The sequence below is a fragment of the Gopherus evgoodei genome, chromosome 4 (assembly GCF_007399415.2).
Source record: "Gopherus evgoodei ecotype Sinaloan lineage chromosome 4, rGopEvg1_v1.p, whole genome shotgun sequence".
Classification (NCBI taxonomy): domain Eukaryota; kingdom Metazoa; phylum Chordata; order Testudines; family Testudinidae; genus Gopherus; species Gopherus evgoodei.
In genome coordinates this window covers 116,393,857-116,406,562 of record NC_044325.1, presented here as the reverse complement: position 1 = coordinate 116,406,562, position 12,706 = coordinate 116,393,857, and the positions used below count along the sequence as shown (strand labels likewise).

General features: G+C 45.0%; 1 protein-coding gene across 2 annotated transcripts in view; it reads left to right on the top strand.

Annotated features, from left to right (window-relative positions):
* EPS8L2 (EPS8 like 2) overlaps positions 1-12,706 on the top strand; it is a 116,660-nt gene that overhangs the window by 66,561 nt on the left and 37,393 nt on the right. For both annotated transcript variants that reach the window (XM_030560679.1, XM_030560680.1), the window contains exon 4: positions 1,969-2,033. In XM_030560679.1, the coding sequence (XP_030416539.1) occupies positions 1,969-2,033 (65 nt within the window). The remainder of the gene's footprint in view (positions 1-1,968; positions 2,034-12,706) is intronic.

Here is a 12,706-nt window from a genome sequence, read left to right as displayed (position 1 = left end):
TGCTGGGCCATTTCCTGTCCATGCTTGGAGCCGCCTCCTTACTCTGGAGCACCCAAGCACTCTTTTCACTGTTCCTCCAAACACCCTGCCTGCTTACTACTGCTAATCTCTGCTTGGGTGTTCCTTATGGTCACTGCCGCACCTGATCATGATACGATAGGTGCATGCCTGTCTATAAATAAACATATGAAGCAACACAATTCCTGTTACAAAAGCTTGTTGTGTGAAAGCAAGCCAGATGCTCTGCACATGATTCTCCCCTTCCCCTTGTCTGGGCATCCCTCTCCCTATCCCATCCCCTCCTTCCTCCTCCATGTTTGATACTCACTCTTTTAGGCTACACACACACCACAGCTTACGTCGGTATAAATTATGTTCCGTAGGAGTGTGAAAAAACCAGCCCCCTGAGCTGATAAGTAAGTTACACTAAGTGTCGGTGTAGACAGCACAATGCCGGCGGGAGACGCTCTCCTGCTGACATAGCTACTGCTGCTCACTGGGACTGGAGTAATTGACGGGAAAGCTCTCTCCCGTCAGCTTAGAGCGTCTGCACTAGCAGCACAGCTGCATTGGTGCAGCTGCCCCACTGTAAACTCCGTAGCGTAGCCATAGCCTTAATTTATGGTCTGATTCCGTTCCCATTGAAGACAATAGGAGTTTACTGTTGACTTTAGTAGGAGCTGGACTGGATTCTTGGATAATGAGTTCCTCAGGGTGGGGAGCTTGCAGTTTTTTTTAATTTGTAAAGCCCTGTGGCACTTGTGACACTAAATAAATAGCAGCAGCTGGAAGGTAAGCTCTAGAAAGTTGTAATTTTAAAATTCATATACTTCTTGACATATTTAATGCAAGGGACAGATGTGAAATAATTAACGCTCAAAACAGCCCTATAAGTAGTGATATCCCCATTTCACAGATGGGGAAAACAGACTGAGAGGTAAAGTGACTCACCCATGGCCATACAGCAAGCAGTGGCAGAGCCAGGATTAGAAGTCAAGATCTGTCAACTCCTAGAGCTATGCTCTTTCCTGGAGACCACAATGCTTGGGATTATACAATAGGGAAAACAGCTGCTAGGAATGGAAGTGTGGGAGATGAAGCCCATGCACACAGACTGCTTGTTGGAGTAGCTTAAAAGATGCAAAGCACACCAATTTAGTCTGATGGGGGGGAGAATAAACCCACTCCTTTACACACTATGAGATTGCATTGAGAGGATGTGAGCATCATCAGGCATCAAGACTTTTTGATGTAACTATTGTAGCTCTCAAGGTTAACCCCTAAACGTGATGATTAATGCTGCTCAAAAAACTGACATTTAAAGTTTTTTTTCAAATCCCCTCCCAGTACATTTTTCAGAGTTTAAAAAAAAAAACCTATTTTCAGTTTTCCAAAATTTTATTGAAAGTATTATTGATGTCTTTGAAAATATAAAAAAAAAAAAAAAAAGTTTTGATTTTTTTTTTATTTGGACAGAAACAATTTGGTAAATTTGACCTGAATCTGCATTAAAAAAAAGTTTTGTCAGATGTTTTGCCCAGTTGTAATGTAGAGTTTTTGTGCAGGGTGGTGGGTGTTCATAATTTCCTTTTCAGATCAATTTTGCTTTGTGGCCCTGAGCCAGGTTTCTCAGGCAGGGGAGCCATAACTCACCAGCTCTCTTCTGATAACCTCATAGTTTATTTGGATTTTTAAGTTTCATTTCCTTGACAAACAAGCACTCTGCCCTTGGCTTTCAGAAATCAAGTTACCAGTAATATGAAAATCCAGATGAGTTGCTTGTGAGTCTCTGTAATAAAGATTAATATATTTTTCTACACATGCCCTGTTTCCAATGGATTTGATTAATCCAATGAATTCAGAAGGAGTGAAAAAGGCAGTAGAGCCAGTCATGTGAACTACGTCCTTGGATCCTATTTCACTGATAAATGAACATTAAATGCAAGGCTTGTTTTCTTCTTTTTTCAGAACAAAGGAAAAAGTACTCCAACTCCAATGTAATTATGCATGAGACATCACAGTACCATGTACAGGTGAGTTTGCACAGAGCCTTTACGGGAATAAGCAATAAACTGCATCAGTGATGGGTGCTGATAAGGACACCTGGTTCATTTATATCATGACCCTTGCTTAATTCACTATGCATGACTCATCATGGAACCTAATTACTTCAGAGGCCAATTAGAAGCCTTTCTATGAATGAGCAAAGGTCACCCTACTCACAGGAAGTCCTGAATAGTGTCTGACAATGAAACCTCTTGAACTGCATTCTCCTTTCTCCAGTATTTGGGACATAGTCCGCTAGTTCTTTTTATCTTTTCCTTTGCCCGATGCCTTTTGAGGGCTAACTGAAACGTACTGTTACAACCTGGCCCACTCCATGCAGTCACCAGTCTGTTGACAGTGGACTTGTGCTTCCAAGCCAACTGAGTCTGGGTAGAGAGTCTAGTCACTGTTTCTTAGGACTTTCTTAGGAATTTCTAAACCACAGTGATTTTACTCTTAAAGCACCCAACAGTTAGAGATCTTTGAAACTAACAAGAGTACTAAAACAGATCTCCCCCCTTCTGTGATTCCATGATTTGTCTATGTTTCAGGCTGGGCAGGGTTCCTCCTGCCCTCCAAAGTCCTTCTTACATGTGGCGATGGTTAGCTCCTCCACAGAGCTGCACCCCCTCTTAAGTAGGTCTCCAGGCGTACATCTACACTTCATTATAAACCCAGATCTGCGGGACTGAGGCTTGTGGACTTGGTGTTTCCGAGCCAATGCTTGGGCATCCACCCTGCCTCGGTTTACAATTGCTGGATCCAGGTCTCACAGCTGTGCTAACAAGTCCATAATGCACTACACTGATCTTCTGACTTGCCTCTGCAGCTGACAGGGCTGGACCAATGTCTTGGGGGAGGGATAGCTCAGTGGTTTGAGCATTGGCCCGCTAAACCCAGGGTTGAGAGTTCAATCCTTGATGGGGCCATTTAGAGATATGGGGCAAAAATCTGTTGGATGATCTAATTGGGGATAGGTCCTGCTTTGAGCAGGGAATTGGACTAGATGATCTCCTGAGGTTCCTTCCAACCCTGATATTCTATGATTGGATGACTCAGAGCCACCCCTCCTAACAGGGTCCTAGAACCCAGGTCCTGTATGCATGCTGATCTGTGTCAGCCAGATTTGTGAGTGTGGACTCAGGCTCACACTGCATCAGAGTCCAGTCTGAGCGTGCGACATTGAGATATGCTGTCTCTCTGCCAAGTGTTCCAGTGTGAAGCTCCAGCCTCTCCCTCCGTCATGCTTGACTCAGCTGAGTAGAAAAGGACATTATTCCAAGGGGATTGGCCAGGAGTTGAGAGTCATTCAAAGTCATTAGCGCCAGGTGACTCACAGTGATAGTGCTTCACTGAGATATCTGCTTTCCCGAGCATGGGAATAGCATGCTGAGCTAACATCACGGCAGACACCTCCTTGTGGACCACTTGCTGAAGAGCCATTGCAAAGGGTCAGTGGTGGCGGGGGTCCCAAGGCACCGCCTCTCTCTGGTGGCAGTAGGGCCTCATGGCCAGGGTCCAAGATGCCTCCCTCTCTCTGGCAGCAGTAATGCCTCATGGCAAGGACCCAGTAGCCACCGCAGCCAGCAGCTATATCGCCCAAGGGCAAGAGTCCAAGTAGGCTGCTTTCCTTACTTGCTAGGGTGCCATGTGGTGGATGTGCGGAGGGTAGAGGAACTCCAGCTCACCCTAGTCCAGCTGCTTCTGACCTAGGGCCTTTCAAAACCAGTTACCCTGGTACAAGGCTCAGGGCTCCATATCCCCAAATGCATTCCCTGGGTCACTTCCTACCCTTTGCTCTATCTCTGGGATCCCCTCGAGTGCATCATCTCCTTCAGTCCCCGTGGTCGAAAGGCTTCCTGCAGCATAGCTAGGGAGCGCAGCCTCAGCGGTCTGGAGTCCCGGTGGCTTCTCAGCAGGAGTCCGCAGCTCGCATCCATTCTCCTCCTCAGCCAGCCCACACTGAGCTGAGCAGCTTCCTTTTATATTCTCCCTCCGCTAGGCACATGCCCACAAGAATGAGGGAGCATGGTCTCTTGGGCCCAAAGCCAGTTTTTAACCCTGGTGTCACCAGTGTAGGGTTGATACGCCCCATCACAGCCATAGCATTCTGGTTCAATACCAAGCATGCATCACTAAGTTCTCTGGATGAGTTTCTCTAGCTTGCCCAGATAATGCCAAAGCACTGCCCTCTGTAGCAACTAACTCAGCAGTTTTAGCATGGTAGCCTGTTACCAAGGTTCAGGCCTGTCACAGCAGCTTGATCCCCCTGAGCTTATCTAGAGACCTTCAGTTCTGTAAGACAACTCTATCAGCATTTGGCCGGCAGGCTGATGTCAAGGCAAAGACTAGGCCTCTTGGAGCTTGCTGGCTCAGCAGCTCATTTGCTAATCCGAAGCCAAGAAAGCCTCTGTGAAAGTCACAGCCAGAGCACCAGTGGTTAAAATAGGTCCACACAGGTGAGGTGAGTGCAACCATTGTGGTGGTTGCAGATTGTCATAGGTACTGAGGTTTGCAGTGTTGTTGTAGCCATGTTGGTCCCAGGAGATCAGAGACACAAGATGGCTGAGGCATTATAGGAACTGGTCCAATAAATATATTAACTCACCTGCCTTGACTCATAAGTATTGACATCACATTATGAGAGGACTTTGTGTCATTGCATGTGATAGGACATGGCATGTGGAAGAGAACGGAACAAAGGAATCAGCATAGCTGAAAGGAATCCATGTCCCCAAGAAGGCCTGGAGCCAGACAAAGAGTGTGTGTGTATGTGTTTGGGGGGGGGAAACACTTGTTCTCCCAGCCTCTCTTTCCACTCTGTAGTGCCAAGAAGGGAGAGACAACTGACAAGGCCACTCTGTCTAAGGGAGGGGAAGTCAGCAGCAGGGTCTCTCTTCCTTGCTCCCCGAGGGGAGAGAGAGCTGAGTGAAACAGGATCTGTCTCTCCCCCCATGCCCAAAGGCATAGGAGGAACCAGCAAGGCATGAGGAGGAGGCAGACTAGGCCTCCCAGCCTGGACAGTCCTCCTCCCACCAGATGCGGATGCTGCTGCTCTGCCTAGTGGCGGGAAAGACTCAGAGACCCATCAACTTCCCAGCCAGGCACCAGCCTGTCCTGCTGCTCCCACTTCAGATTCTCCCTCACATCACCAGCCAGTGAAGAGACAGGAAGGGGGGGAGCTCTGGGAGAGTCGAGTTCTCCTAAGCCTAGAAGAGAAAAGGCCTAAGCTCTCACTCTCTCTGCCTTAAGCCAAGCAAGGGGAGCTGTGCTCCCTCATATGATCCCCCACTTTAAACTCTGGTTGATTGGCACAAGCTTATAAATTGAGAGTCCTATAGCGATTGCTGAAATCCATCTGCCAGAACAAGAGGGCCCCACTGAGCGTGACCTCCCACCAGGATTGATACAGGGGCTCCCTCTCTATCTGTTGTTGCTTTACCATGGTGTGTCCTACTCAGTTATTTCCAAACCTGTTTGACAGCAAGGTAGCAGCGCTCCCACCTTCCATTGTTACAGACATTCCACTGCCAAAAGAGGAGCCAGCCTCGTCAGAGAGATGATCTCTGCTCTGCTGAGCCCTGAAATGTAGCATTTTGGTGGTGATCCTGTCTGGGAACATCAGGCAATTTCTCCATAACACCAAGATTTGGGTCTCCCTGTCATGTCAGATTTTAAAGCCCAAAGGGACCATTATGATCATTTAGTCTGATCTTCTGCAGAACACCAGCCGCTAAGCTTCACCCAGCCACAACTCAATCTGCTAGGCAGAGGGTCAGCATCTACAGGCAACACGAGAGTAACAGCCTCACTGCTGTTCTTTGCCCATCACTATGGGGGTGCTGTTTGAAGAGGTGCACTGGGGAGGAAAAGCATTCTGCCCAGGGTCATCATGACCCTATCTGGGGCCTATTAATAGGTTGTGGGGGATCATGGCCATCCTCCCTTATGTGGCTAGACAAAAAGGGGGATGGGAGCATCCTGAAAAATATTTGTTGCAAAATAGCCTTATCAGTGTGGAAAAGGTAGAGAATCACTGAGATAGAGGACATGGAGAGCCTAACACAGGTGTGTTTGGTTCAGCCATCTCACTGCTATCAAGCTGCATTTTAAATAATTATTTTCTAACTTGTTGAAAATTAGGAAAACCATAGACGTGAACTAAAAAGCTAGAGCAGGCAGCAGAATCTGATGATGCATGGCCTGTCAAATCTGCAGAATGGTGACCAGCCATCCTCTGCTGTGCGCAGTAGCTAAGGCCTCATAGCAATACTGTTCTAGGGGGACTCTAGGGAGACTGTTGCTTCAGAAGATATCCCTGCCAGTTTAACATTGAATTGGGTATTGGAGGCTGAAGCAAGGGCAGGCTGCCAATGGCCTCTCATGGGATGTGTGGATCCAAGTGAAAGGTCTGTGCTTGCTCCTTAGCTCCCTGAGGTGGAATGGTATTACAGAAGCAACACAATCAGCAGACAGTGTAGAGGAAGTATCTCTTGCTGTGCTGGGGCAACACCTTCTGCTTGATGCAGAAGTGACATTGAGCATCTAGCCCTGCCCGGAGGTTGTCAGGTGGAGGAGGAAATGGGTTGATCCCCGTGGACTGTTTCCAGTCCACAAGAAATAAAAAGGTATCTAAAACCAGTTGGCCACTTGTCATATATTTTAAATGCATGAGGAAGGAAAAATAGGGAGATGGATTTTTGAGATAGGAAATAACTTATCAGAGGTTCCTATATACTAAAAGGAATATCCTTCTCTCTGCTGTGGAGGCCTGATCCTGCAAAGCACTTAAGCACCTACTTAACTTTAAGCAGGTACCTGAGCAGTCCCATTGATTTCAATGAGACTACTCAGCTGCTTAAAGTTAAGCTCCGACTTAAGTGCTCTATTGGATTGGGGCCTTTTTGTCTTGTATAATTAAAGTTCAGAATAAGTAACCTGATGGCTAAGAGCCCCACTTTTACAGTTGGTCACCGATGTGCATCTTGATTTACACTTAAGAAAAGGTCCCTAACACGTGACAAGAATATTAAATCACAATTTCAACTAGACCTTACTCTAGAAAAAGTGTGGTGTATAACTGCACCAGAGGTGTATAAACTTTGTACTGTCCATATTGTCATGAATGACAGTATAATAAAACCTTGAAATGGCTTCATTTCCCACTGGCCAGTCATTTTTATATGCACACTTGTATAGACACATGCTACACATCATAAGCTGAATGACTAAAGCAAGGGTCGGCAACCTTTCAGAAGTGGTGTGCCAAGTCTTCATTTATTCATTCTAAATTAAGGTTTTGCATGCCAGTAATACATTTTAATGTTTTTAGAAAGTTTCTTTCTATAGGTCTATAATATATAACTAAACTATTGTTGTATGTAAAGTAAATAATGTTTTTAAAATGTTTAAGAAGCTTCATTTAAAAGTAAATTAAAATGCAGAGCCCCCCCAGACCGGTGGCCAGGACCTGCGCAGTGTGAGTGCCACTAAAAATCAGCTCGCGTGCCACCTTCGGCATGCGTGCCATAGGTTGCCTACCCCTGGACTAAAGGTTCATTTTTCTTCACATCCTTTTTCATAGGTCTCAGATGCCATATTTTCAATCTGGTTTTTATTTTAAGCTATTATTAGAAGCCCCACAGTGTTGTGTACCAAAAGGAAGTCACGGTGGCAGAGAAGAGACTTTAAACAGTGACACACAGGTCAGCCCCCGTTAGTTATGTTTCATGTCACCCAGGTGTGAGGCCCCACCTTGAATGCTGATCAGAGCAAATAGGTTTTATTGCCACAAGGTGCATGTGTTTTCATAAAAAATGAGTTGGCCTTTTATATGCATAGCAGCGATTTGTATGCTGATAAAACTCTTGTTACTAAATTGCAATCATGGTCCATTCCTACAGTATATATTGGATCTGAATCACTTTAGGGGTGACAGATATTACATTTTGCTTTTAGGCTTTCAAAATTTCTTAAAATGAGATAAATACAAGACAGTAGCAAACTCTTCCCCCTTCTCCAGTAGCTTAAACAAAATAATTGGTCCAGTATCTAGAGAAGACTGAATGATTGGAAGGGGGTGGGGGCATTAATCTACCAATACATGCTATGACAATCATATGAGCAACTATAACCCCAATAAATATTTATATAATCAACAGCAAATCGCAGAGGAATTTATGAAGTCTGTAAAACAGGTCGATGAATGCCATAGAGCTGATTAGAATTCCAGACTGCAAAACAGTGCAATTCACTGTTCGGAATTCAGTTTTGTCACCTCAGTAACATAAATATAGATAACATTATTGCCTTTCTGAAATAACATTTGGTATAACATTTTATAATTACCACAAAACACCTGAGGGTGTTAATTCTCACCTGACTGCATGGCCAGTCATGGCTTTCAGCAACAGCTGCTCAGAGCACACTTGCCATAGTTTCATTTATGTCAGGCCTGATTCAGTGCCCAATGAAGACAATGGGAGTCTTTTCCTTCCTTCGAGGGGTGTTGAAATGGGTGCCTATTAAGTGCTAGGGATTTTACACACTTTCCTCCCTCCATCCAATCCCCCATCTTGGCCTGTCTTTCTCACATCTCCTCATGGATGTCTAGCTATCAACTTAAATGCAACATGACCAAAACTGAGCTTTTCATCTTGTTCTCCCCAAACTCTCCCCACTCTCTGTCACCATGGATACAACCACCATCCTTCTAGTCACTCATGCAGGCATCATCTTCGACTTGACCCCCTCTAGACCCACACGTCCAGGCGTCTCAGTCTTCCTGCATCTTCATATATAACATTTCTAAGATCTGGGCTTTTCTGTCTGTCCAGACTACCAGTGCTCTTGTCTAGGCTGTTCTCTCATGCCTTGGCACCTCTAATCTCTTCCTCTCTGACCTCATCTGCAACAAACTTGTCCTTCTCGGATCCATTTAAAATGCTAGTGCCTGGATGATTTTCCTAGCACATGGTTCTAACTACATGAACCTCCTTCTTTGAGCCCTTCCACTGACTCCTCCTCCTCCTCCATATCCAACACAAGCATCTCATCTTCACTTTGGGGGCCCTTTGGCTTTTAGCACCACCGTACACAGCGGATCTCTTAGCTTAGTTCCATGCTGAGCCACCTGAGTCAATCAGTGAGGCCAGCCTTTATTACTGAGTAGTACACTTCTCACTCAGACACCTTTGTGACATCTCCCATGCCACCCTTTCCAGGTGGGCAAATCCATCAAGCTATTATCTTCTCCTCCTCCTTGAGACTCACCTCTATCACGATGCATTGCCTTCAGAACACTGCTGACAATGGCTAGCCAGGCAAGGGGTGACTGCTATGTATTATGCTCATACTCATCCTCCCCAGGCACCCCATATGTCTATTTTATTCATCTGTGGTGTTCCATCATAATTCTAGACTATGAACTCTCTGGGGTAATGAGCTCCTTATCCTTGACTGAGGCCCCTCACCACCACTGTAATACAAGCAATAATAATATGAAATGATATCTACTCCAAAGAGCTTACATTCTACCCCGACAGACAAGGAACAGGGGAAAAGGAGAGCAAGGACCAATGCACACTGTCTTCTCTGAGGGTGAGATTCATTGCTCTGCAGGGAGTCTATGCAGTAGTGATAACCTATTTTTCTCCCTTACAGCTTAAATAGACCATTGCTTTAAAAATGTTACTGGTTTTTCCAGCTCTTTATGTGATACCAGATTGCAGCCAGAGATCTAGTTGCATGCCTCTTGTGAAAGGTCAGAAGGTTCCATGGCTTTCACTGGAATCATTGCAGAATGCCAGACAATATTATCCAGTAACTATGGAATTTATTTGTGTCACCGCTACATTCTCTGCAGTCAAACAACATTAGCCCAGGAATTTCCCAATGCTCTTCCTATGGTGCACTTGCACCTTATCTGCTTGTGAAGCATCTGTAAGTGATACTGGATTTTGTTTTTTAGGCCTTTGAGTTGGGTCATCCATTGTTCATCAGCTAATGTTACTCAGAACAAGGTTACTAAGGAGAACTGTGCAGACCAGAGGCCCCCTCAGCAGCACTGGCATCCAAGATAATTACTTGTGATCCCCTCCTCTCGCTCTCATTCCAACTACCTGTATACACAGAAGAGTTACCGTGGCACGAAGGGGTGACCTGGAGGTGAAGAGCTCTGTATTCCTTCATCAATCCCCTGTGTAGGGCCAGCTTTATAAGCAGTATAAGTGGCTGCCTAGAGGGCAGTCGGTCTCACCTTTTTCCATACTGTGACTCCATGTTATTAAAAATAAATAAATACATTCATGATTCCTCTCCCATTGAGCCATAAAAAAATGGAGGGGGATTGTGCCCCACCCTGGGCCAGTTCACACACAGCTTGGGGTTAAAAATCTATGGTTCAGAGTGCCATATCTAGGAGGTATTGTGACAAAGCATGGAGTCTTCGCAACTAGCCAGTTGGAATTGCTACACTGGATACTGTCTCTATAAGGGTAGCTGGAATGGGAGCCCAGTGGGATGGGAAGGAAGGAGTAAGAATTATATACCTATGCTGCCAATGCTGCTGAGGGGCAGTCTTGCCCTGATCCACACAATCCCCCTCTTAGTAATCTTTATTCTGTGCTACGTGATTGAACAATAGAGGATGCAATGCACAGACCTAGAAAATAGAATCCAGTGTTCTGTACAGAAGTTTCATGAGCAGATAAGGTGTAAGTGCAACACAGAGAATACTGGAAAACTCCTGAGCTAAATGTTGTTTGGCTGGAGGAAATGGAGCAGTCACACAAATTAATTCCATAGTTACCAGATAATATTGTGTAGTGTTTTCCAATAATTCCAGTCCAAGTGAGGGAACTTCTGCCTTTTCATGAGAGGCATGGATATAAATCTGTTTTGCTCTACAATGCGTTTTTCTCCTCAGTCTTCTACTTATTCTGCCACCTTGACCTTAGACTGGTAACCCCGCCCTCCCCAACCCATGATAATAATGTTCAAATGATGACCATAGCACAGTGACATTTGGTTTAAATGTCTCAGCACTGGGAAAAGCTACAGATTTTTCTGCCAATACAGAAGTTCCCATTTTTCCAAACTCTTCATGGTGGGCAGGAGGGGCAGAAGACATTTAGCCACAGAATGAGCTGAGCTGTTTTTCTAATCCTGCTTCAGTCAGGTTTATGAATTTTACATACAGACATCTGTTTATTTTTGGTGCCTCATGCTTTCCCCTGAGCTAGGGCCAGATTCTGCAAGGTGCTGACCACTCTCAGTTCTCACTGTTCACCCACAGAAGAGCTGGTTAGGTAAAAAACAAAACAAAAACAGTTAAACTACATATTTTGATTTTATGAAAATTGTGTCAAAATATTTCCGGTTTTTTAAAAAGTTTTGAAATGTCATTGATGGTTTCCAAATCCCCCAAAATGTTGACCCTCATGAAGCATTTAGTCCCTCATAGAGTTTGGACAAGAATAGATCCATCTTCATATTATAAGGAGGAGTTTACGACTTACATCAAACAAATAGTTTCAAAAAATACTGGATAGTTCCAAACACTCTGGTTTTCCTATTTGTCCTACTATTTACCCAAGAAAAAGGAGAAGGAATGTTAGGAGAGAGAGTCAAGTCCTCATCCAGCATCTTCTGCCTTAGAATTCTTTCTGCTTTGAATTCTAATGACTGTCCCAGAATGCCATTGTTGCAAACCTAACAGTCCATCCCTCACAATGGTCATCTCCCCCCTTCCAATCCTATTTTTGCTCCCAGAACACCTTCTGCCTTTTTGGCAACATGGTGTGGGAGCTGCCAAGATTCTCAGCTAGCCTCACCTCTTAAGCTATGTCTACACTACCACGGTAAGTCGACCTATGCTACAAAACTCCAGCTACATGAATAACGTAGCTGGAGTCGATGTACCTTAGGTCGAGTTACCATGGGGTCTGCACCACGGAGGGTGGGGGGGGTCAAAGGGAGAAAATCTCCCGTTGACTTACCTTACTCTTCTCATCAGAGGTAGAGTACAGGGGCTTACTGGAGAGCTATCTGCAGTCGATTTAGCGGGTCTTCACTAGATCCGCTAACTTGACCACCCGTGGATTGATCTCAGAGTGTCAAACCTGGCTGTAGTGTAGACCTGCCCCTAGTCTCTGTCTACACCACGAAGATGTGATTGTTGTATGGGTAGGCATACCCATGCTAGCTTTGATCTAGTTGGGACAAATAACAATAGGAGCATAGATATGCTGGCATAAGCTTCTGCATGGGCTAACAACCAGAGTACATACCCATGGTACCTAAAAGACTTACACTCTGGTTGCTAGTCCATGCAATCATATCTACACTGTTACTGTAACCCAGGCTGGTTAGATTAAAGTTAACACGGGTATGCTTACTCATGCTACCATCACACCTTCACTTGCAGTGTAGACATGAGTTTCCTCACATGAATTTGTTTGGTTTCTAACACTTTGTGTTAGAATTACTTCAGTAGTATTCACTGTATCAAAATCCGGTTTTGTCCCTCTTTTTGCCGTGCTAAATAGTGATCAAGCAAAAAAAGCCGTAATAACAGGCAGTGCTAACCCATGGTTCCATTGTAACATTCAGTGCAGGAATACAGGCCCAAGCTTTCTGTTGTGCCTGAGTCTGCTGAGTG